Source organism: Tinamus guttatus, unplaced genomic scaffold, assembly GCF_059628265.1.
Source record: "Tinamus guttatus ecotype Peru unplaced genomic scaffold, ASM5962826v1 Tinamus_guttatus_pri_ptg000028l, whole genome shotgun sequence".
In the NCBI taxonomy this organism is placed as follows: domain Eukaryota; kingdom Metazoa; phylum Chordata; class Aves; order Tinamiformes; family Tinamidae; genus Tinamus; species Tinamus guttatus.
In genome coordinates, this window is record NW_028288562.1 from 1,588,187 (window position 1) to 1,613,635 (window position 25,449).

A 25,449-nucleotide genomic window follows, 5' to 3' on the forward strand; every position below is an offset into this window, starting at 1 on the left:
TGGAAGTTTAAAATTAAATGATCATCCAGAAGGCAGGGTATCATACTGTTAAAAACCAGAAACTTCTTTCATCACTAATTTACCTCTGAATATCCCAACTTTTCAGGCATTGTTGAAGACAAATGTCATATGATTTTTATTTTTATTTAGCCCTAAATTGTAACTTACTGGGGATTTTTGTAGATGAATGGGTATTTCTCTTCAGCATTTGGAAGGACAGCAAACTGAAAGGGAAAGCCCTCCTTGAAAGAGAGTGTATAAATTGTACCTCTTAATTTACTGAAAGCTTGGAAAGGCAAAGTCTAGCTTTTACGTTTATTTACATGTTTTAGTAATTGATTTAGTTATAATTCCACAGTATCCAGTTTCCAAGCATGTTTCTGATGTTGAGCACTTCTAACCATTTTAACCCACCAAATATTGTTTTGGTTTTGGAAATGTAGAGCCAACTAATTGTCCTGAATGAAGCTTTGTCTGTTTTTTCCAGAGCTGGAGTTTAGCTAATCTGTTGTCACCAGAAAATATTTATCCCACTCTTGATCAGGCCTGAAATAACCTCTATCAGAAATCATGTGACATTGTTCTTTTCCTCCCCACGTCATGAATATTTGTAAAGCATACCTGCAGATCTGCCCAATGGAACAGGAGCCGAGGAGCCCTCTGTTAATCCGAGTCAAACCTCTGTGGCCACCCAGACTTGTGAGGTGCCGCCTGGGTCAGAATTGCCATCAACACCTTTACTGCCTGCAAGGTCGGCCTCGTGGTCCTTCGTAAATCTGTCTGATAATTTGCAGCACTCTTAAGTCTGCTTACATTATTAATGTACTTTACCCTGCATGCTCAGTCTGCTCAAAACTGGCGGTTGTGAATCCTCTGTGGCTTCTGTTTCGCTTCTGCACATTGCAGTGAGATGTGTGTTCTTCAAGGAGAGGGCCTTTTAGCCCAGTGTTTTCTTGATTCTTCTTTCTTCAACTGAACAAACTGAAGGAGATGAAAAAATATTAAGGAATACATACTCTAACCCTCACAAAGCTAATACCCTAAAGAAATCATAGCAAAAGATATATAAAACTTAGGGAATTAATCTCAAGTCTTAGTTGATTCTGATTGTTTTCTAGTATTTCCTAGGTTTCTACCATATAATATAATCCAAAATACATGTTTCATCTTTGTAAAGACATTGCTTGGCTGTTAATGAGTTTACAAGCTTTAGTACACGTAATTTCTGCTAAAAGCACAGCAGATCTCAAGCCTGTTGCATCTCATCTTACCTCCTCTCTATGCTTCACTGCAAAATCTGTGTTTTTTTTTTCCCACAATACTAATACTTGTGTGCAGGTGTGTGTGTATATATACATTTTTTTCTTGTTGAGCATACTGTTTCAGTGTGGATTAAACCCCCTTTTCTGTGTTTTTGTTGCTGTGAATGCAATGCAACGGGTGCTAGACCGGAGCCTGTGGCACCTGTATTGCCCTTGGCAGCACCCTCGCCCGCCGGTGCTCCCTCTCCCAGGCTTCCCGAACACCTTGTCTCTGCAGATCCCGGGAGGTAAATCATCCGCAGGCAGTGGCAGCTTAATGGCATTTTTGCTCTTGCATCAATCTGTCCTAGACTTGGTCGTCTTGCAGGAGAGAGGGTTTTCTGCCACTCATTGACCATGAACTTGGTTGATCTGCTCTTTGCAGAAATGGAGGGTGGGAAACGTCAAGATGAATATATCAATGGACAATTTTGTGGAGCCCAGATAAAATGAGATATTAATATGCATTGAAGTATTACTATGTAGTCAGTGGCTGTCTCTCCGCTCTCCTCATGGCCCAGCATTTCACCGCTCTTAACTCAGAAGTTAAATTCAGACTATTTCAAATTATGGAAAAAAATCTTTACAAATATCAAAAGAAAGTGGATGGTTGTGTTAAAACGCTCAGCTATGCTGTCCTCCAATAGTGGAAAAGTAGATGATTTGGCAGATTTCCCATCATTGGCCTTGGATGGCTTCACTGGCACTTTTCTTACCAAATTGTTGATGTTTTGGAGGTCATCTTTGGGTATAATATGGTGACAGTAATTTGGGTTTTTCTGATGCTGCTACTGAAGGTTGATAACACTTCTGGATCAATAGTACTGCGTAGTTTGGGACTTTGGCTGTCTATGGAATGACCATTAGCTAGTCAGGCGTGCCCTGAGCGTTTGACGGGGTAGAGCTGCAAGTGAAATACACATTGGAAAAAGGAGGTTTCCGGACGACTGAGCCAGTTGTTTCTCTGTGCCCGCTGTTGAAAATGAACCTTTGGTCTTTGCGAGTAAAATTCATTCCCCATGATTTATAGGATGTCTTGCTGTTTTTTTGCAGTGTCCTATCACAGACATAAATTGCGGGTTCTTTCTTTCTTTTTCTCTTTTTTTTTTCTTTTTCTTTTTTTTTTTTTTTTTCAGCCCTTCAGGACCTTTTCACAATAGCAAGATAGTTGTGGCCAAAGGAGAATGCAGTGTGTTTTCTACCTAAGGGGAGGTTAGAGCATAGGAGTGTTTCCTTGCGTACAAGGTTGATGAAGTCTTTCAGGAGTAGAGCACTTCGGTGTTTTGTTAGCATTCAGGCAGAACACATTTTGCCATGTTAATAGTAACATTTGCTTTCACCCTTTTCAGTAATTTCATGGTAGCCCTTCCTTAACAAACGGAAAGAGTCCTTCTGGTTTCCTTAATGACTGCAGTCTGATTTGGTTTGCTGCAGTGGCTTTTGAAGGCTCCTTGAAGCTCGGGGAAAGAAGGGTGCTTTCATGTGAAGGAGGGAGGTGACAGCAGAGGTCTACCTGGACAGTGGACCACTAGCTTCATTGTAGCCTTTGATCCTCTCCTCAGGGAAGTCTTGGTCATGGTGTTTACAGTGCAGTGCTGCTTAAATCTCAGGAAGACAAGTGGGGCGAGAAGTCAGAGAGACTCATACAAAAGGTATATGGCAGTACTTTTCTTGGAGTAGAAAAGATGGTATGGAAAAGAAAAAAAAAATAATAGTCCAGTAGGGGGTTTTCATGTCTACCAGGAAAACTCCAGTGTTACAACCCATGCTGAGCTGCAGATGCCTTGCAGATACTGCTGCAAATACAGTGTTCTGAGTAATAAGGAATTCTTCTGAAATCCTGTCTCTGTGTCCAGGAAGAGGAAATTTAAAATATTTTCTCTCGAGACCTATGGTTCTGAGTTTATTATTTGGCAAAAATAACCTAAATAGTCAGAGAGCAGCTTTAAAATGAGCCCAGGAACATGCAGCCAGCATGGCCCCATTCCCGTCGGGATGCATAATAAACCCATTACCTGAGCGGGGCGGCAGCCAAACTCATGCAAGCGAAGGCTGCTAATATAGATGAGATGCTACTATCCATATCCCGGTAATATATTGAGCAGTATTGCAATTAGGGGTGTTTTTGCAAACTTTCTCCAGCTGGTTGAATGTCTGTGTTGATATTGGCAAAGAATAGCAACTACTTTTTTTTTTTTTTTTTTTTTTTTCTTCTTCTGACCATCTGACTTGTATTTTGAGGCTCTTGTTTAATCTGGAAATTAAAATACTGTTTCTTTGCCTTATGTCAGTTTCTTTCTTTTTTTTTGTTTTTTTAAATTTTCTTTTTCTTTGCTATGGATGGCAAGGTGGGAATTTATTTCAAGGAGAGAAGGATTTCATAGTAGGTTATTTTCAGAATGGCTTCTGTGTATATTACAGATCTACAGAGGAATCTTAGGTTGAGGGACTTCTTCTTTTTTTGCCCATTCTCCTCTTGTCATGTCAAATGCTTCTGTGTATTCTTCACAGAAGAGGCTCTCTATATATTTTAAGCCAATCATGACAGTAATGATTAGAACCTTTGTTAGAAGTAGCCTCTGGATATACAACTCTTTCCTCACCGTAGGGTTTTCAGGCAGATTAGGTTATTGAGGAAATTTGGGTTTTTATTCCTTCCAGTACTAACTCACTTCAAATATTGTTTTAAGGAAAAGACTGGTATGCTGATAAACTGGTTAAGACGATTATCTGAGGCAAAATTAGAGTAGCTTCAGATAATCTGAAATGGTGGCTCAAGATGAGAGCCAAGATATAATAATAATAATATAATAATTATAAATAATAAATAATAATAATAATAAAGAACATTGATGATGACTAGTTTGTACCCATGAAGGGCAGAATCAGAGCAGCTTCCTCAGAGCTGGAAGGTTTCGGAAGGTTTAACATTGAGTGTGGGAAGAAGAACATAAATTCCTTGATAATGTTGTGTGGATTTGATTCTGTCCTCAAAAGAGAGGTGAACTGTCACTATAGATATTCAAGCTATGTCTGGTGTTTGTTTTGCTACCGAGTCTGTGTCTCTATTTTCACCCCCTTTTGCCTGGGGAATACACCAAAGCTGATCTCCAAAAGTCATTTAGTTTGACAGGACAACTGTCAGTCCTAAGTAATTGCTGGGTGCCAAGTCATACATCTAGAAATGCAGAAAGGGGCTGTCCAAAGGTCAGTAGACTTGATTCTGCTGCTAGTGCCCTGCTTTTTTTGTCCATGATTGGCACAGATCTGTGTTTTCCTAGTGGACTCTGTCTTTTCTTGGCCAAAGTGCTGTGATTCATACCACCCACTACTGAACCACCAAGAAGGAGAAAGAACTTGCTGTGAAATGTGTGAAGGATCTGGATTTGGTTACTGGAATAAAGCTAGATTCACTGCTTGTAAGACAGGCTCCATAACATATGGCATAACGCTTTTTTTTTAATTGTAGTTTTATTTCTTTGATGAAAGCCTAAACAAATCGTATGGCAATGTATCCAATTACTATAATTCATAGTGCATTATTACTCAATTTCACATGTGCAATAGCATCTTGTAAGTATAACAGTACTAAAATGTTTAGGTGCAATTATAACTTTTCTCGGAAGTTGCAGAAAGTCACCTTAAATAGTCACTCGGTCAGCTTTAGGCTGTCTAAAATTCAGAATCTGGCACTTCCTGAGAAATAAAACTAATATAAAGCAGATCCAATACCAGCAAGTTTCTTAAAATTGCTGTTTTATAGATGTACTTCTCACAGTTTAGCAGGCTTTCTTTTATCCTGTCATTAATGCAATTATTCCTCAGAGTTATAAATAAATAAAAAAATGCCCATGGTATATACACACACACACAGTATATAGTACATATTGCCTATAGGTATGAGTATACAAGTATACAATAAGTGTATAAGCCCATATATCTTGCATAGCATACAGGAAAGTAATGCCTACAAGAACTGGGCATTAATTGTGAACTTTGGTGTGTACCTTTTAATTAGAAGACAGCGAAGGATATTTCCAAAAAAACAGTAATTTCCATGCATACTGTAAAACAGTAACCTCCAAACCTGGTGTGATTCTTTCCTCTTCTCCCTCAAGCCGCTTTTATGGCTTATATAATGTCTTTATGAAATCTGTGGGAAGCTGAATACAGTTTCGGAAGGGGGCAGGATCTCAGCATGCCCTGGGTTTGCCACTGGAGGGCTGGTTTTAAAAATACCCCAAAGAAATATTTTCATTTTTTACTGGTCTGAGAGGCTTCCTCCATGTGCCTACCGCACCATATGATTGCTTCTCCTTGAACCCTGCCGAACAGGAAAGCATCCGTATGTCTGGAGGCTCCAGGTGCCGACGTGGAGGGTCCTCCTTTGGCTACGTGTGGCACAGTGGCCACGCAGGCTCCGGAGCCGTCCCTGCCCACGGTGGCCACCCAGCCTCTGGAAACCGGCCCCTGGGAGCCTCCTGAGCCCCCCAGGTACGCAGATCGGGCGCATGGAAAGGCGTGAGCCAAGCTGTGCTTTGCCATAGAGAAAGTATTAGGCAAACATTAGAACAATGATATGGAAACGAAGGCTCTGGGGAGGGGGAGAAGCCAAAGCCATGGGCAGGAGACTTGGTGACCTTGGTTCAGACCAAGGTTGGTGTTTTGGGGGGGATATGTTGAGTCATGGTGGGGAAGGATGGAGCCGCAGGGCAGTTTCGGGGGAGAGCTGCAGCGCACTGTGCGCGTCATGTGGGGTTCCTGGTGACCATGCATTTCATTCACCTGGCTTTCCACGGATAGTCACCCTTGCTATAAAATGCACATTTTGGGGTGATCCACTAATCCGGGCTTCCTTAGAGCAGAATATAAACATTGACTTGTGTTATGCTTATCTTCAGGATGTAATTTTTTATTATTTTCGAAGCGTATGGTTTACCAATAGTGAAACACCTGCAAAAAAAAGAAGGACAGAAGAAGAAAAAGCTTTGTAGGACCGAGCCCTGGATACTACAAGAAAGGGGGTGTCTGTGTTTACATTTTTTTTCACGGGAGTGATTAGGCCAGGCTTTCCACCATGCATGTTGACATGCTGGTAGTGAATGATCATGAATATTAAGCCTATACCTAGTCTTTTTTTTTTTTTTTTTTTTTTTTTTCAATGGGCAAGGAGGGATTTTAAAAAATGTTTTATATGATCTCCTCCTGAGCTTTATTTAGGCTTGCCAGTGAGTGTGATAAATGCTTGATTAATGACTTTTCTCTTGCTGCTTTTTGAGCAGGCCTGATGCTTCTCTGCCTGTTTGGGAATCAAAATCTATTACCAAAATCTCGAGCTATCAGTCTAAATCATCCCTGAATTATACAAGGTAAATCCTTTATGGTATTCCTACAGGCAGGCTGCTCTGTACATGCAAGATTTTCAGGTGTTGCGTTGTGCATTTTTTTCTGCTGAGCCTTCTGTTTTCTCCTTTTTCTCCTCTGTTTGACCCAAAGTGTGTGTGCTGGGAGAGCGCTGCTGGGACCCTCCTTGGAAAACCTGCCTAGGTCCGCTCCAGCTCCGCTTCCTGCTCTATCTCCCTTCAAGCAGAGGTCAAAAATTAAGAGCATGGCTGCTGCCGCTGTGTCTGCTGCTGTTGCTATCCGGGCCAGGTAGACATCAGTTCTAAAAGGACCTTTTTAAAGCTTGGTTTGAGAAAGCTGAAACTCATACATCAGTAACTGGTCCCTAGCAGAGTTGCAAAGAGGATGCCATGTGGGGTGAGTGGTTAGAGTACATCCAAGGCTCCTGTATCCTGCTTTTAGGTTAGCTGGACATTGCTGCTCATGCCTTGGGAGAATAGTTCTACATTCTGGAGGCTCGTGGCATCCATGCTGCCTTCCAGTAGTATAAGACGATAGCAACATGCTACATTTGGCATTTGCTTTTTGATATGTTTTCAATAACTTTGGGGTGCCAAGAGCAATCACCAGGGACTAAATCTACCTAAATCTTTATTGTATTGCTTTTTCTAAATGATCTTGTGACTGTTTCTAAGTCAGTCTGTTCTGGGCTCAGTTTCTCCATACTGCTGCAGGAATGTCAGGCTTCCTGTTTGTTTTGGTGTTGAGTTATCCCAGGGATAAAGGAGCTCCGGTTTGGTCGCCTGGGTTATTCATGGGTCTCTCTTGCTGCTCATTAGGCTCTCTGAACCTAGCGCCTACCGCTCTCTCCTGGATGCCCTGCTCATCACTCCTGTCACTAAACCTCCTCTCCAGGCTATCCGGCCTGCCAGGAAATCCACAAGCGCCTTGGAGTTGCCAAAAAATAAGAGGTATTGTGTGAGCATGACACAAGCCTGGCACGGAAAACGGGTGAGAAACTGGCTTCTCCCACCAGTGCCCGTGGGGTTGCCCATACCTTTCCTGCTCACAATGTCACCAGCCCCAAATCCTGCTCATTTCACCTCTGGGCAGAACTAATTTCCACTTGGGCCCCACCGGTGGTCTGTGTGTGAGCTTTGGAGCTACCACTGCTCTAACGAACAGCTGGGAGCAGAACCAGCCCTTTGGGGCTGGAAGCCTCTGCTCCAGGTGAATTATTTGCAACAGTCGCATGAGCAAGGCGGCGGCAGGGCTGCTCCGGGAACAAAGCACAGCTCCTTTCCAAAGCTCACTTTAACATATGAAATCCACTAAGTGGCATGTGGGGCAGCAAATCAGTACTGGAAAAATAATCTGTCTTGGCCCTTTGTTCCCTGGCTGATCCTGTTCAGTGCCCCGGGACGCTGTGTTCTCCTTTCCTGACCACAGCTATGAGTGCAATAGCTGCTGTGAAAGGACCTGTTCTTGGGCTTGACTTCATCCTCAAAGGCAGAAGTGGTGTTTTAGCCACCTGAAAAGGAAATGAGTATTTATATTCGTGTTTATATCTAACATATTTAACAACCACACAGTAAAAGCTTAATCATGATTTTAGGTTCTGCCGTTTAGTGGTGCTTGCAGGACAAGTCTTGTGTGCCCTCTCCATAGGGGAGACCTCTCTAGATACCCTGGTCTTTGTGTCTCGCAGGGATGAGCTGCCATCCCAATCTTATGCCCCTTACCCAGAGAGGAGAAAGAACAATGTTGTAGAGTGCAATAAAAAGTACCCCCCCCAAAAAAAAAAAAAAAAAAAAAAAAGTAACTGTGGCAACCTAGAAAGCCACATAAATAAGCTTGAAGAATTTATTTTTCATGTTTTCCATCTCCATCTTGTATGTGTTTCGTGAGAAGATAACGCATCTTTTGTGTTGTGATACTTCAGGCTTCTGTGCAGAATCTCTGGTGAACATGATAGCGGTCGTGATGGTTGCAACAGAACCAGGTTTCCGTCTTACTCAGCAGTAGGAATGTTCTGAAGATATTTCCATTTTATTCTTTTGCCTTCCCAGTCTGTATTCCAGAATACACTCTGTCCTAAATCTCTCTGTGCTGGGCAGTGGCCAGAGGACTTGGCCCCTTTCTCACTCGTGTAATATCTGTTATTAACTGGCCTGTGGTAGTGTCGAACATCCATCCAGACATTTTCATCCCCTCCCAGACTTCTCAGGAACGGTCCTTTTTGGGCTGGTTTTGCAGCAGAGCCATGCCACCTTTCTCCAAGGTTGACACTCCTTTACTGTCACTCCTTTGGCACCGGTGGCATCATCAAACTTATGGGGCTTTGTGCTCTTGAACAAGCAGAGTGTATCAAGCAAAGGAAATGAAGTATTTAATATCTTGCATTTCCAAGAATTGGTGCTCTTCCCTAAAATTAAACCATATGGCAAAAGCACTGGGAGATTTTTGGGAGGCCCTAGCAGGAATGGATGTGGACATGGCTGCAGCTTCACATATAGCTAATATTATGGCCCATAAAAAGTTACTTGAAAAGGGGATAGTCTGGCCTGTTAAAATAAACCCTGCTGCTGACTTGGAGGAGACATTTATGCTTTTTCCGAGAGAAGCTTTGAATTGATCCTGTTTAGACCATGCCTTACATAAGGGTCACATACACCCTTGCTATAACTCAATGAAGAAAAACCTCCACCCACACAGCTTTGCTTTTCTCTTTCTTCCATTATTTTATTCTACTCTTTCTTTTTTTCTTGGAAATTACAGGAACGCTCTTAGGCTAATACAAAATGTAATGACCGTTTTTAGAAAAGCTGCCTGGGAGCATAGGTTTGCAATCAGGTTGGGAGCAAGGTCAGCACTTAGTATTTCTTGCCTGCTCTTCCTCTGCTCTTGCCCCAGGTAGCCCAGCAAAAATGCTTATGGATTTGCCAATTCTCCGGGGTTTGTCATCATCTCCATGCCTAGTGTTTTCTGTTTAGTCTGTCATACATTACTTCAGGTAAAGTGTATTTTGATGCTGGACAAAATGCATCATGAACATACAACTCAACACAAGAGATGGAGACTTGAGCAGTATGATCAAGACCTGCTCTAGATTAATTTGTCTTTGCTCAAAACCCAAGGGAATTGCTTCCGATTCAGGCAGTGCTTGTGGCCAGCACATGGGAGCATAAGCATCCTTTGTACCCCAGGGACTTACTGGTAAAATAGTCTCCTGTTTGCAGGTAGATAGATGGTGATCCTGGGCTTGCGTGAGAGTATTTTGTCGAAGTCCATTCAAGCATCTAGATCGTGTCCAGTAATGTAGGTGAGATTCGGCCCTCATTACTATTCCTGCAACGCCAGAAATTACTTGTGTAAAAGCTGCATTTCTTTTTCTGTTATGGCTTTAGCTTCTCTTTTTGTTGATAAAACTAAGGCATCGTGATTATCTTTAAAATGTGTGTATTAGACACCTCTGTGCTGCAGTTTCTGTTGGAGGATGGAGGGAGATGAAGGTGTCTGTGACCACAAACCATGTATCCTTTTCTCTCTAGGGTTTGGAGGGAGATGGAGTGGATCAGAACCTCTGCAAACTGTTTATTTTAGGAAAGAATTTGTTCAAGTTCTTAAAATATTTCTAAAATGCATTCAGCCTTACCCTGGAGCACATGAATTTTGGGTAAATGTGATGGAGAGCTTGCTTGTGCCAGAGAAGTTAATCTCTTTGAAAATTCAGGAGAGGACCAAGTCATCTACTCCATGGTGTTCATTAGAGAGGCAAAGAAGTTAGTTCTTAGATACCAAACACTTGCTTGTGTCCATATGTGCTTTCTTTGGATATTTTTTGCAATCTGTTTTTGCTGCAACCCATTTCCAGAATAATTCTGGCTAGTCTTCCCATAACTTCCTATTAATAAAACATGTAATGGGTTTTCAGGACACCGGACTCATCTTTTTGTCACTAAGACCAGCTTAGCAACACTGATCCTTGCAGAGCTGACACCCTTCGCCCTTAAACTGGCAGTAAAACATGCACATCTTCCTTAAAGCAGATATGTGTCTTCATTTTTACTAGGAAACGTGTTGTCCTTTGTCTGTGTGTGTGTGTGTGTGTGTGTGTCTGTTTATTTTTTATTTTTTAATAGGAACCAGGTTTTCTTCTATCCTAGAATTACAACATTGTTTATAGTTACAGCATTCATCAGTTTTGAGCATGGAAGAATCTCAATTATGCAATTATTTATTTATTTGTTTTTCTCCCGTTTGAGCTTTCCTCAGCCAGGGGAAAGAGTCTCTCATTTTAGACTTACAAAACATAGTTAAATGGTTAAAATCAGAGGTAAAAGCAGGCTTGGTGTTAATGGCAGTACTCCATGCTTAGACATACAAGTGTGCTGAACCTGGCCTTCCTGTGTGATTTGGGAAGCCTGAGAAAGCTACTTTTATGGAACTTGGTAAATAAGTACAGTTTAATATCATTCCTCCGTGAGTCTTCTAATAGCTACGCTGAAAAGGGGGTTTGCTCTCTTCCTTGTATGGAAATTTAGGAAAAAAAACATGAATGGATCATGTTTCTCTCTTCAGAATATGGATTTTCTAGGTCATAAATCTTGGTCATTCTCAAATTTTTGTTAAATCTTTGCTTGCTAGAGAAATATGATCTTGCGTAACCCTAGAAATATGTTAGAAGAGAAAGACTTTGTAGCTCATGTTTGACTAAATTCAAAACTTGCAAACAAAGGAGGAAAATAGATGTCTGTTCACAACGCAGCTCCCCTTGCCTTGGGCAAGTTGGATGGAAGAGGCACATCAACATTGCTCTTATGGTTGCACTTACTGGATAGGGTTTTTAGTGCAAGGCAGGATCGCAGCTTAGCAGGCAAAACCAGCTGTCAGCATCATCCTTGTGCGGTGTCCTAAGGCATAACGAAATATGAGTTGCCCAAAGTGCATATTGGGGACTGTTTCAGTCACATTTTGCAGTGGTGTTGACTGAGTTTTATTTCCTGTTGTTGTGCTCCTCTGAACTTACAAATGACCCTCATTAGCAATTTCTGCTTTGGAGAATTTTAATGAGAATATTTGTTTTCAGCTTTGCCGAAGTGAGTACCCCTGGTGCAAATACTGCTGTCCTGCACGTGCAAGCTCCCTGTTCTGATAATGTCATGCTTCTCAAAGAGCTTTTGGAAAAAAGAAATGAAGGATTGTCTCGCCAGCAATTTCATTAGTGGCTACTTACACTACACATGAATTCTAATCAAGTGTAATTGCAATTGTGTATGTTTAGAAGTAGCTTTAAGAGCTGTGTTAACCCTTAAAATGTACAAGCAACTGTAAACTGCTCTAAAGTGGCACTATAAAGTATTGTACATGGTGTTTAATCAGAAAAGAAGCTGTACCTGTTTCTATATACTTAATAACTTGTGGGAACAGTGGTCTGTAATGGAAAATTGCATTTAATTAGGTCACTTACAGCTTGATCATTTTTTGTTAGGACCTACCCATACAGTAAGGCTATATGAATATTTTTCCCAAAAATGCATTAATTTGAAAAAGTCTGGTGAAATCACTAATACTCTGTGTTCCGCATGCTCATTTTGGATGGCAATACACAAGAGAGAGAAGTTTTCCAGTGGAGCTTCACTTTTGGCAGTTTTTACATGCAGATTTTGGAGGATTTTAGCCCCAATCTGACTTTTTCCCGCATTCCTTTGAACAAGAGTACCTTAGGGTAGCGGCAGCGGTCAAGACTGTTGCATCATCGTGGCTGTGAGTCGCTTTGTGCTTCGCAGATGCACTTGTCTCGATGTGCTTTTCCTTCCTGGAAGAGATAGATTTCTTTTCTCTCGTTTCTGAGCAGCGATTCCCTGGAGGCTGCCCAGCCCGTCGCTTTTACGGCCGCCGCAGCGAGGAGCATGCCCGCGAGCCAAGAAAACACGGACGCGAGAGCCGCTGCAGTCCACAGCCCGTCTGCTGCAGCCGCCAGGCCCGCCGGGGCCCCGAGCGCCGCCAAGTACTCGGGCTGGCAGCCGCCAAATCGAGCAGGTAACTTCCCAGGGGCTCGCTTAAAAACTCGGGGTGCCTCGTGAGAATCTGCTTGAGTGTCGGGGCAAAGGCAGCTACTGTGAAATGACTGTTGGTGTGTGTTGAGTACAAGCCAGTTTGATTAGAAAGCAGGATTTTTTTTTTTTTAAGAAAAGGCTTGGTTTTAGTAATTAAGTAGACTTTTTGAAATTTAGCTTTACAGAGTTAACTGCATTTACAAATTAAAAAGAACACGGTGTCCTTATTAAAGGCATATATATAGCTATCGAGCTTACGCCTCGATTTCAACTTGGCGTTTCCCGCCTGACTGTTAACTAAATGGATCAGATGCTGCCCAATTTCAGGAAAGCCAGACAGGCTTTTGGTTTTGTCCAAGTGATCTTTTCTGAAATAGATTTTATATATTCAAAATGCACACCCTCAGAAACATAGGGTGGTTACATACTGGGCATTTGTAGCCTTTATTCTTAAAGGATGCCAGAGTATTGTGTAGGTTTGTGGCGTGAAGAAGTATTCTAAGTCTGGTACTTACAAGGACAATGTACGTAGTTACTGATTTTGGTGGTGGTTTGGTGATTCTTATCCTTTTATACAAGTAGTGAAATGTCTTATGTCTGACAAGGATACCTTTTTCTTAGTGGAAGCTCCTATCTGTATTAAGAAATACAATATGTGCAATTATGTACCTATATTTTCATAATATTGCATGCCATAATTTGAGATACTATTTTAATATAATTTGTTTCTTAATTGAATTGTCTTTGTCGCTGAATTAAAATTGAGTATTAATTTCTAAGGACCCATGAAATCCATATTACTAATTAAATTTAAACTCCAGATCCTCTTGTAATAATGAGATGAACATTTTCAATTTGGCTCCTGACAGGGACTGAGCTGCTAAATAGCAATTTTTGAGTTCTACTGTTAAGGCTTTTCCTTCTTGAAAGGTATTTTCAGTCCAGAAGATAGGCTGCAAACATCCTAGCTTAAAACTAAAGATGATAACATGGTATTAACACTGCCTGTTTTCATATGGGATGTTTAGAATATATGGTTAAATTGCTGTTGTGCTGGTTGGTAACAAATGGATGTATTTGGTGTTGGACATGTAGTACTGCTGACCACCCTGAAGATGGCAATATGTTGTCATTTCTATGCCTGACTTTCACATGTCAAGTACAGTCTTAAGGCTGACATAATAATGACTTATTTAAAGTTAGAGCAATCTATTTCTAGCATTATTTTACTACTTTGAGTTAGCTCTATTTGGAAGAAAAAAAACAACTCCTTTTCTAAAGCTAAGCCTTGGGTAGCTAGTGTGCTTAATGCAAATGTTTGTGTGAATATAATTATGCTTTTAAATTAGCGACTGCATAACATGTTTGATTTTGCTCTTTCTCCATGCCATTGATGCTTGTGCCAACAAGTGATCGATTTTTTTTTTATTTGCATGGCAAGCACTTGTCACCTCGAGGCTTTAGTAGCACCGCTGGTGTGTTGATGGGCCTTTCCTTGCTAAATCCTACCCCTACGCTCTAGTATTAATACAAGTTTAATGTTAGAAGGGGATTTTTTGGTGATGAGTGAAACAGGAGGGAGGGAGATTTAGAAGGATGAATTAAACTGCATTGGATTCCATACTGCTCGGGAAGTCTGTACTGTGCTCTGGATAGTTTGAAAAGTGCTTTTTTTTTTCGTATTAGAGGTGCAAAGTAAAAGGATAAGGGGGGAAAACACCCAGAGAATTGTTAGTTATTTTATTCTAGAAGAATTTGAAAATGTGCAAATACTTCAAACAGGCAATTTCAGCATGTTTTAAATAATTTCGTAGTGTGGAAGTGGCCTGAGTTACAAATCTGCAGCTAGTACTAGGATTTGGGACTGTCTACAGCTTTTGGGGGGACATTTTCAGGCTTTTGCAGGTTTTTCACACTTCTGTATGCTGGGAAGGAAAGTCTGCATTCAAGTTTTGGTGTTTTCTGGGTGCTCGGACCTACTATACTAGGAAAACCAGAAATAGCTTGCCTGTATTATTTTTTTTCTCCTTAAATTAAAACAGCCAGCACTACATTGGCCAAACAAAAATCGGTTTTGTAGGCCCAACAGAATTTGAAACCAGTAGCGCAATTCCCTTTTCCCCTGCCCTGCGAGCCTGCTTGATTTTGTACTTGAAGTCCATCCTAGTGAATAATCAGGAGCAAGACATCCTATATAAATGTGCCAAAGCGATGCTATGGTTTAGCCCGGTTAAATCCAGCTGCATATGCTAGGACTTCCTCAGTTCCTATCCCTAGGAAAATTCCACCCAGGGTGCTTGAAGCATTTGAGTTCTTGGGAAACACCTGGAAAAGGTGTCCACTTGGAGCTGTTTCATGGCAGTTGTTTTTCAGGGATTCCTGGCATCTATCTAAAAGGGAGTTACTACGTGCTAGTCACCTGGCACAAAAGTAGCATCGGTTTCATTTCTCCCTGGGATAAAATCCTGTTGTTGCAGGACTGTTCTTTGGCAAAGGAGCTGAGGGCTTCCCCGTGCTGTCTTCTGGGTTCGTGTGTGAGTAAGAAGCTGGGCTTGAGGATAAGCAGGATATAAACCCTGATGAAAGAAGCCAAGTTGTGGCTGCTACCGTATGTTAAATGAGGGCTATTAGAATTTCTAGCCTTTAAACTTAATTTTTGCTGTTTTATTCACCCAGCAGAGGGGCAAGCTTGAAAGACGATTATACTCAAATGTGTAAACAAGCTGCTCACCAAAAGCCCAGCTACCCTGCAGCGAGTTATTTTACTGTTTGGTAGCTGACTATTGCCTTACACACAGGTAGCATCGCTCATCTCCTAGGGACCCCAGAGCATTTCACAGCGTGTGAGCCCATGATGCCGGGGCAATTTCAAACAGCAGAGTTATGCAATGACTAAAGTTATCTGGGCTGGAATTTGGGCAGGAGACAAACTGTGCTTGCAGCAGGATGCAAGTGATGGTCAGAAGCGGCCTGGGCTTCAGCGCTAGGGCTCTTTTGTGAGGTTGCCTCTGCTTTCAGCATGTTCTGCAATACCTGTGGCCAAGTTCCTGGCTAGCAACATGTGCTGTGCACATGCTCTGCTGGGCAGAGCTTGGAAGCACATAAAAATCGCTCCCCAGGCAGCTCCCTTCGAAAAAATCTGCTATTTCTTTGCAGTTGTGTGTGCACGTTTGGTAGGTTTGCATTTAGCATCCCTGGAGCTATCCTGTGTGCACTGTCTCTCTCTATTTCCATTTTTCCCCCCCACAAGTTCTTGTTCCCTTGATAATATGAGAACGTTAAGAGCAGGAGAAAATGCAAACATGTTCCTAGGTGTGACTTGATGTCCTGTCCCACAGATGCTGATGATTCAGGTCTTCGTCTCCTTCCTCAGGGCTGGCTCTGGAGACATTTGCTACAAGGCATGCAATAAAAATCCAGCCAATATCAAAGCTGGGGGAAGTTTTGCCATAATGTCGAATAGTAAAACACTCTGGTGAGAGGAGAAGGTGACAAGATTCACTGCACTATAGCAAAATACACATCCTCCCATTATAGCCTTGCTGGAGATCCATGAAGCGAGGGATTGTGGCACTGTGTTTATTGAGTTTTTGTTTGCTTTTTGGTTTATTTTTCCATACCTTTATTTTCCCTGTGTTTTATTCCCCATGCTTCTTTCCATTCATGCTCCTGGAAACATGAGGGACCCCCCACGTTGTGGTACTTAGGTTGATGGCCTCTCAGCTCCGGGAGTGCTTAACAGTCTGCAAATGCAAACAACCCTATTGGGTCAACATCACCGTGTCCTTACAGTTGTGCACTTTGTTTTTAGGGCCATCTCATCTCCATTTGTTCCCGTGATAGAACAGGAAATTAAAGGCAAGACTAATTACTGGGGGCTCTGAGTGGGGGATACCTGCACATTGACGACCACAGTCTGAACTCTGGCGAGAGACTGGAATAACACTGCGAGTTGTTAAGGCAACTCCTTGTGTTGTCCGTGAGCTCTCGTACAGAAGCAGTCCCAAAATCTAAATAGTTACAGACATTTTTCCTGGAAAAAGCTGTTAAAGGTTGCCCCTGCTCTGTGCAGTTGCTACTCAGAAAAACAAAGTGTTGTCCATAAAGAGTAGTATGATTGACAGGTCAAAACACAAAAGCTTCCTGATCTTGGGGTGTAGGCTGTTTTTCTTATTAATTTTTCATCTAATCTAAATGATTATGTTGTCATGTGACAGCCAACCACAAGAATTTATTCTTACAAGTTAAGTAATGTGAACTCAGACTTAGCCAAGCAAAACCCATTGTGAAACCAGAGCAATTTATAAACGTCAACCTTAATTTGATGACAGTGTGAAATTGCAACTCCTGCAGACATGATGAAAAACAGTATTAAAAAAAAATATTTTTTTGGATACCTGTACTTAAGAAGGGGTAGAGCCAGAGGAGTGGTACAAAAATGTGCCCAATGTATGTTGGAGGCAATATGACCTCATGTACTTCTCTGTGCGAGCTACTTTGCTACTCTGCTTTCTTTTGCAGATGTGACCTTTGTCGATTTTCCTATGATTTGATGTTGCTAAATTCATATGCTATTGTACCAAATTTTGGTGCACTTCTCATGTTTTCTCTGCTTGTTTAAAAAAAAGGTAGGCACTCTGCTTATTTCTGTGATCATTTCACACCTGTAGAGAATATTCACCTGCTTTCAAAATTTGGATGACCGTGTTCTTTGATTTCTTGAAGTCAATAGCATCTTTGCACCCTTGCTCCTACCAGCTTGGAGCAGTGATGTCCTGTTCACATGTCCAGGTACAGGATGTTCAGGAGTTGTGTTCAATATTTGTATGGTGAAATGAAAACATCAAGTTGTATATCCTTGGTAAACACATACTTATCGCTCTTCAGCTTTACACATCAGCTCAATGGATTGATAGATAACATGTGTGTTGAGACCAGGCCTTCACACTCTCTTTGGATATAGTCAAGGTCAAAACAGGAGCTTAGAGCTAGGAAAGCAACCGAAGGGGTTTCTTTGCAATTCCAGAGAAATAAAAGTCTTTTGTATAGGGAGGTGACGAGATCTCTGTTTTGCCTTTCTATTGGAAACTCATTTTTGGTTTTTAAAAAAAATGCTAGTTGTGGCCAACTTGTGGCGGTGTATGGTTTAATCCTTGCCATCCTGCCTTTAATCACCAGTGGGCTGGAGCTTTGACGGCACTTACAGCACTCTGTAGGAACCCCAAGGAGGACAAAACCTTTTTTTTTTTTTTTTTTTTTTTTTTTTCCCCTTGCTTATCCTGAGGTTTTCTCCATGTAACTTGTGCAGTTTCAAGCAGGCCTCAGTGTGGGGAGAGGGTTAGGCATGGCTCGTGCAATGAGTTGACAGCTGAACTTCTCCGACACGTTGCTTCATCCGGCCATCTGTTTGCTTGGAAAGGGAGGAACTGGAAGATCTCTTACTGTACGGATATATTAGGAGCAGTCAGAAAAATTGGACGTACAGACCTTTATGTTTCCCATTTATAATACAGTAGTTCGATAGCAGTCCATAAATCACGGCACGAGAAGACCGAAACCCTGGCAACTCCTGCCGGTTCAAGTAGCGTTTTTATTTATAGATCTTGCACAGAGCCTGATGTTGTGTTTAAGTGAGCGTTAAACAGTCCAGGCCGTTGCATTGTTGCTATGCACCGAGGGCCTCCGTTCGAGCCGCTCTGGCACGGCGTGGGATCCACCTCGCGCCCGGCCTTTCCTGGCTTTGTGCGCACTGGGCCTTTCGGGAGGAGACGGCCCCGGCTTTCACTTACCCAAAACCATGTTAAACATTAAGCCAGCCCTACTGAGGAGTTCAGGGAAAGCAAACACGAAGGCTGTGCTGAACTTAAACCTAATAATGTAGAAGGTTAAAAATCAGATTTCCTTTAGCAATGCTAGCTGTGGCGATACCCAAATGGAAACTGGCCATGCTTCAGCGGGTTTCAGTAAAGAGAGTGAAGGTGGAGCAAAGCCTGCAAAATGTTGCCCTTTAAGAAGGGCTTTAGGGCTTTTCAAGAAAGTCTTGGTCTTTAAGAAGATCAAGAAGGTCTCACTGGGAAGCATCAGTGTTCATTCTAGGAAAATAAATGGTCCTAATCTTTGCAATTCTATAGCTGTGTGAGCCAGAATAATGATGAATGTACATTGGGAATCCATGTAGATAGTAAGAAGGCAACTGGGGGTGTTGTAAGAAGAAAGCATCAGTGGTCATTGGGCTACAGTGGGAGCAATGGACCTGTGCTAAAATTGCACCAAAGGCAGCTTTCTGACCCATGGAAAATGCAGTGGGATCTAAACACTGCTCTCATTTTGTTTTTTCAGGAGGGTAAAAGGCTGAGGTAGTAAGTGCTTATTCCCACCAAAGCAGACCAAGTAGTGACGTGTGTTTACAGGAGACAACCGAAAAGTCTTTTAAAACTTATTTTTAGTCCAGTAGCCAAAAGTACTCTGGTAAATATAGAAGCACCTGAAGGTTCAAGGGCTTGTTTGCTATTCCCCCACATTTGCTTCGTATTTTGTAGCCCGTCTCCCTCCAAAGGAGAATTTGTGCTTTAATAGAGGGTTGTCGGTAGACGAGAGGTATTTCCCAGTTATTTCTCCTTTTCCACCTATTTTTCCATTATTTATTTGTGTATTTAAGTGCTTTGAGTAGCTCACATTTGCTTAACACTGGGATAAAGTTTTTGTCTAGAAATCCTACTCCTGGCCAGGCAGTAATTTGAAGTTGGGCAGCATTCAGAAAAGCTGCATTAATAAAAGCTGTAAGGAGATCAAAGGAAAGGGAATATTGTGGTGTTTGTAATCTTTTTTTCCCTTTTCTTTTAAGCAAGCAGGAAGGCCTCTTTTTTAACTATCCTGCAAACAAGAGCTTGCTGAAGTGCTTTGGGATTCAGTGAGAAACTCAAAACACCCGCTAGCAGTGCACTAGAAGCTGCTGCTCTTTGACTGATGGGGAAAGGCGTCTTCAAGCAAATTGGGTTTTACCATGTGTTTTTGTATTCTCATGAAATAGGACCTGAAAATTAGGAGGCTATGTGTGATGATAGTGAAGTGCTATTAATCAAAAACACTTTTGTTCTGGTCTTCAAAGCCTTTTTGACACCTTTTCTGTTTTTATCTGTTCAACACTTTCAGTTTAGCTGGCATTTATAATCTGAATTAGCTACAGTAGCAGTGACTTGTTCAAGAGCAAGTGCTTCAGAAGTGCACATTTCTAAATACTTCTATAATCCTGAATGCTACTCAGCAATACTAATGTTATATTTCAAGATATTACACACTGATTTATTATGCATTACGCCTAAACAGTAGGCTTATATTAAACCAACAGAACTGATGAACTGGTGTACTTTTTGCTACTTCAGATACTGGAAGGAATCCAAAAATGCGTCAGCCTCGAAATCACGTGAATCTAGAAAATATGACAAACCAGCCAGTTCATTAGGCAGCAAATGCGTGCAACTGGCTTGCTGCTTTATTTAGTAAGGACTAGGCAAAGAAGGTATTGAGTCCATGTCAGTAGGTTAATACTGAGCATAATGGTAGTACAAAGATATTGGTGTTGAAAAGGATGTTTCTTCTAGCTCTGCTTCCTTGCGAATGTGCATAAAGGGGCGGGAGGCAGTTGTTCACAAAGGTCCCTGGATTGGTTTAAATTGTCTAGGTTTTGGCTTTTTGACTAGGGAAATAATGGGAAATTATTTAAAAAAAAAAAAAAAAGTCTTGGCAAAACTGTAGATGCCATGGCCTTGCACTGTGAAGCTGCATGATTGCAGGACATGACCTTTGCCTGGTTATTTCTCTTTATTTTGCTTTTGGATCTGCAAGGTTTGGTATGGCTGCACTGAAGCTGGGCTGCAGTATTAACAGTGCTGCTTGCCCTTGCCTGTGGATGCAAATGAAAGGCTGTGGACGTGTGTTTCTTCAGAGCACTCAAAAAAAGAAAAAGAATTTCCCTCCTTGACAGGAATAACTACTTCCATAAACTTGTGTCGCTGTGGCTCGCACGTTACCAAGGTGCATATATCAATAGAGGAGAAAGAAAAGCAGAGGAGTGTTTGTTTTTCCCTGTTGCCCTTGGTAACGGTGTCATCTGTGTGTTTCATTTTTGTAAATACATTTCTAGTACCCTGCAAAGGCTCGTGTCTACCCTGCAGCCTCAAGAGCCAGAACACAAGCGTATGGATGTGTAGGTTCCCAAGTGTGGGGGGTTTCCAATGAGCTCCACACTCCTGACTCCGCTAAAGCGGATATGGACGTTGCCGTTGGAATGCTTCACCCTGGCAATGTTGAGTGATCTAGGCCAGTGTTTAAATTTGGTCTGGAAATATGCTTTCTGTATACAGTACTATATTTTAAGTTCCTGTATGTGTTGCATTTAGTATATACACTTGTTTAAGCTGTTCATTATGTTAGTGTGATCTATTGTACTGCAAAATACTTGGAGTCAGTATGTCATAGTCTCTTGTCTCTGTCGAAACGTTTATATTCTTGGCTTCAGCTTTTGCATTTAAGGCAAAGTAACACCTTTGCAGGTTGTACGTTGCTTCACCTAATTTCTTTAGTATGTTGAATATGTTGCTTCTGCACACTAGCCCAAACTCCTTTGCCTTGTTCCACAGATACTTTGTAAAAGAGGTAGGATGGTCTTGCTTGGAAGGGTTGCGGAGAGACAAGTGCACTTAATTTTTTCTTTTAAGGAGGCAAGCAGACACATTTTGCTCATAGCTCCTCTTTTGGAACAACTTGCTGGGTCCTGTGTTTAGGAGCCACTCTCCTAATTGCTTTTGTCCCTCTTTCCACAGCCCCTGCAAGTGGATGGACATCGAACAGCGTCAAGGCACCGGGAACAGCCAGCCACATTGAGAAGCCAGCGATGGCCCCTGCGGAGCCGGACACATTGGTTCAGAGGGCAGAGCATATCCCTGCAGGAAAGCGCACCCCGATGTGTGCCCACTGCAACCAAGTTGTTAGGTTGGTCATCCTTCCTCCCACAGAGTGACGTGCATTGCTGTCAATGCTAGAGGTGTCCATTTATAAGCCACAGAGTCTAAATGAGAAGAGGAAGAAAAGTAGCTCTCCATTCATGAAAGAAGTGCAAGGAATACAAATTTAATTCCTAGAACTATATTTTTTTTAAAAAAACTGAGAGGCTCAATTTTATTTTTTTCAGGAGTGCTCTTGTATCTGTGTGTCATGGTAGCTAGTGTCCTTGACTTGTGGAGTATGAATGAAAAAGAATCACTCTCTCAAATCACTCGTTCTGTAGTCAAGTTTGTCTTATTTACTCCCATTAGATTTCCATTCTGGTAACTGGCTACCAGTCCACTTCACATTAGACTAATTTTAGATGACTCTTTGGTTACTGACCTGTGGTAATTTGAAAGAGTTTTTCCCATTTCCATTTAAAAGGTCAGGGCAATAAAAATCCATGATCCGAGTCCACTTGCAGCTCCATGTCCTGGGACCTCAGGCTGAGGAGCATGGATGAGGTGTGAGCAGCTAACTGTGCTTCTCAGACCTTATATTGTGGGAGATGGTGGTGCTTTGCGTGGTTCATTGGGCAGTGAAAAACCTCATGCAATTCAACAAGGCCAAGTGAAAGGTCCTGCACCTGGGGAGAAATAACCCCAGACACCAGTACAGGCTGGGGACTGACCTTCTGGAGAGCAGCTCTGCAGAGAAAGACCTGGGCGTCATGGTGGACGACAAGGTGACCATGAGGCAGCCGTGGCCGTGTGCCCTCGTGGCCAAGAAGGCCAATGGCATCCTGGGCTGCATTAAGAAGAGCGTCTCCAGCAGGTTGAGGGAGGTGATCCTGCCCCTCTACTCAGCCCTGGTGAGGCCGCATCTGGAGTATTGTGTCCAGTTCTGGGCCCCACAGTACAAGAGGGATGTGGAGCTGCTGGAGAGAGTCCAGCGCAGGGCTACAAGGATGATCAGGGGCCTGGAACATCTGCCCTATGAGGAGAGGCTGAGGGAGCTGGGCCTGTTCAGCCTGGAGAAGAGAAGGCTGAGAGGGGACCTGATCAGTGTCTATAAGTACCTCAAGGGAGGTAGTGAGGAGGATGGTGCTGGCCTCTTTTCACTGGTGGCCACCGACAGAACTAGAGGAAATGGCCACAAACTGAAGCATCAGAAGTTCCACAGGAACTTAAGGAAAAATTTTTTAACAGTGAGGGTGCCAGAGCACTGGAACAGGCTGCCCAGAGAGGTTGTGGAGTCTCCTTCTCTGGAGATCTTCCAAACCCGCTTGGACGCAGTCCTGTGCCACGTGCTCTAGGTGACCCTGTGTGTGCAGGGGGGTTGGACTAGATGACCTCTAGAGGTCTCTTCCAACCCTCAGTATTCTATGAGAAGACCCTGGTAAATGGGGCACCTATGCTGGCAAGCTAGGAAACCCTACTTAACAGCACTTAAGCTGCGCTCACTTACTGTAAGTGACACCTGTTGGCAAAGAGTAACCTTTACATGTGTGGCTTGTCTTTAAATTGCCCTGAGTGGTTGAATCCTCATGTTTCTTCATATACTAAACACCTCAATTATTCAGAGCAAGCATCCTCTCGTTTCGGGGTGAGCTGACGTTCATTAATCGACACCAAGCATGCCCAATGCTCGCAGCACACAGTGAGTTCAGGGGGTTGCGATAGCTTGTAGAATGTGGGGTTTAGCATAATTACAGTTTGTGTGCATGGAGGTAGTGTTACCTATGAAAAGGTAGGAGGAGGATCAAGTAGCATTGCACTGTACACCTGTTTTGAAGCCAAAATGTGTTGTGGAGTTGGTTACTTTACCCTAAGGCATTGAATAACCCTGGCTTCTTGAGCCAAAGCCACTTCTTAGACATATAACTTTTTAGTATATCTTCAAAGGGCCTGCTCTCTTGTTTGACCTGCATAGTGTGTCCGGAGAATAAGAGCAAGGAAAACAACTATGTACTTCTCAGTGAAGCCCGCTTCTGCCCACTGCTCCCCTTAGTTCTCACCTTGCAGTTTGTGTAACCCTGAAAACAAATTTTACTTATTTTTTCCTTCTCCTTTAGGTTTGCTTTGCTCATATGAAAATCTTGCCTTAACAAGAATGTTCTTGTTCCTTACTCTGCTTCCAAGAAGTATTTAGCAAACAGAGTGGTGATGCTAGTGCTTTACACTGCTTTCTTTGCGGTGAAATATTAGATCAGACAGAAGTGACACATTATAGGAAGACTGGCATCTTTATTGATACTGCAAAAGTGGGAAATTTGGTAAGAGAGGTGAGCGTGAACCACAAAGCTCTTCTGAAACCTCAACTCTGAAGGGTGGTTGGAACCTAGAAGGCACCTCATTAAAGTAAATACATTAATTAAAGAAGGTAACAAATTAACATGTTGAATATATTTTCAAATAAATATTGATATAATGACATTCGCAATAAATTTCTGAGTTACAAATTGACATTTTTTTTTTCCACTTATAAATAGACAGTTTCATCTTGTCTGTCAACCTTGTTGCATTAGCCAGGCAAATGTTGGAAAGGTATCATTATTTTGTGTTTCCAGATTTCCAAATAGGCAAGGGCTGGGAGGCTGTTGCCCTCACTGGGCAAAATATGCCTCCTGTAGCTGCCTTCTAGAGGAAAGCAAGAAAACTGATGTTATTGGCTTTTAATGGGCTCAAGCGTACTTTGACATTCAGAGACTCAATGCAAATGCCACCTGAAAGAGCTGATGGTAGCACTGAGTCAAATATCTGCGTGCAGTAGCTGAATGCATTTGGATATATACAGAACATTTTTTTTCTTTTAGTGGTGCAATTATTGTAGGCAAATGTGTTGGCAGTCTTCCCAGGAGGCCACAGTGGTTGACTTCTCTTGACTCTTCTCTTCCTCCTCACCAGAGGACCCTTCTTGGTGGCTTTGGGAAAGTCGTGGCACCCAGAGGAGTTCAACTGCGCCCACTGCAAGGCCTCCATGGCCTACATTGGCTTCGTGGAGGAGAAGGGAGCACTCTACTGCGAGGGCTGCTACGAGAAGTTCTTTGCCCCCGAGTGCTCGCGCTGCCAGAGGAAGATCCTGGGCGTAAGTGACCACCCGTTTGGCACACTTTTAATGGCAGTGGTAATACAGAAGATATTCTTTGCTTCTTCTCACATCGGCCATTTTGAGTCTGACACTGTTTGAGAAAAGGCACTACTTGACAAGTTCAGCTCCCATTCTGTAGCTGCTAGACTTTTCTGAGCAAAATGCTAGTAATTGGCTGCTTTTTACAGATACCAAGGAAAGTAGGAATAATAATCCTGGCATCCTTAGCTAAACTGAACACTGGGGAGCAGGCCGGTAGGCTAGCATGCAGTTTCAGCTCTGGAGTAGTGAAATGTTCCTTATGGCAATGTCAGCAGAAGGATGCATATCCTCCTTAGCATTGTTAGTGTGAGCCCGCCAGCTCATCGTCATGTGCTTCGCTGCAGAAAGCAAAGAGTCTGTGCCCTTGTGTAACTGGGGTCATGCAGGGCTTTGGCAAAGCACCTCTCAAGTCATGCTTGGCACTACCTCCTCTTCCAAAACAGAGCAGAGTGGCCATAATTTTCTGTCTTCTGGTTAATGTCTTCTGATTAACTGTTCACAAACCAGGAGAAAGGGAAGATGTTTTTCTCAGATCCAGGGGATCATTCTGAGTAAGATGGAATTAAGATGAAAAAAAAGGAATCAATCTGTCACTCAGCCTGTCCTGCTTCGCATGAACCTTCCAAAAA

At 42.4% G+C, this 25,449-nt stretch overlaps 1 protein-coding gene across 2 annotated transcripts in view; it reads left to right on the forward strand.

Moving 5' to 3' along the window:
• PDLIM5 (PDZ and LIM domain 5) overlaps positions 1 to 25,449 on the forward strand; it is an 81,481-nt gene that overhangs the window by 51,505 nt on the left and 4,527 nt on the right. The window contains exons 9-16 of one of the 2 annotated variants that reach the window (XM_088529457.1): positions 617 to 751; positions 1,433 to 1,549; positions 6,584 to 6,670; positions 6,813 to 6,953; positions 7,484 to 7,615; positions 12,502 to 12,686; positions 21,526 to 21,694; positions 24,595 to 24,775. In XM_088529457.1, coding sequence (XP_088385583.1) covers positions 617 to 751; positions 1,433 to 1,549; positions 6,584 to 6,670; positions 6,813 to 6,953; positions 7,484 to 7,615; positions 12,502 to 12,686; positions 21,526 to 21,694; positions 24,595 to 24,775 — 1,147 coding nt within the window. The remainder of the gene's footprint in view (positions 1 to 616; positions 752 to 1,432; positions 1,550 to 6,583; positions 6,671 to 6,812; positions 6,954 to 7,483; positions 7,616 to 12,501; positions 12,687 to 21,525; positions 21,695 to 24,594; positions 24,776 to 25,449) is intronic. The other variant, XM_088529464.1, reaches the window with a different exon arrangement.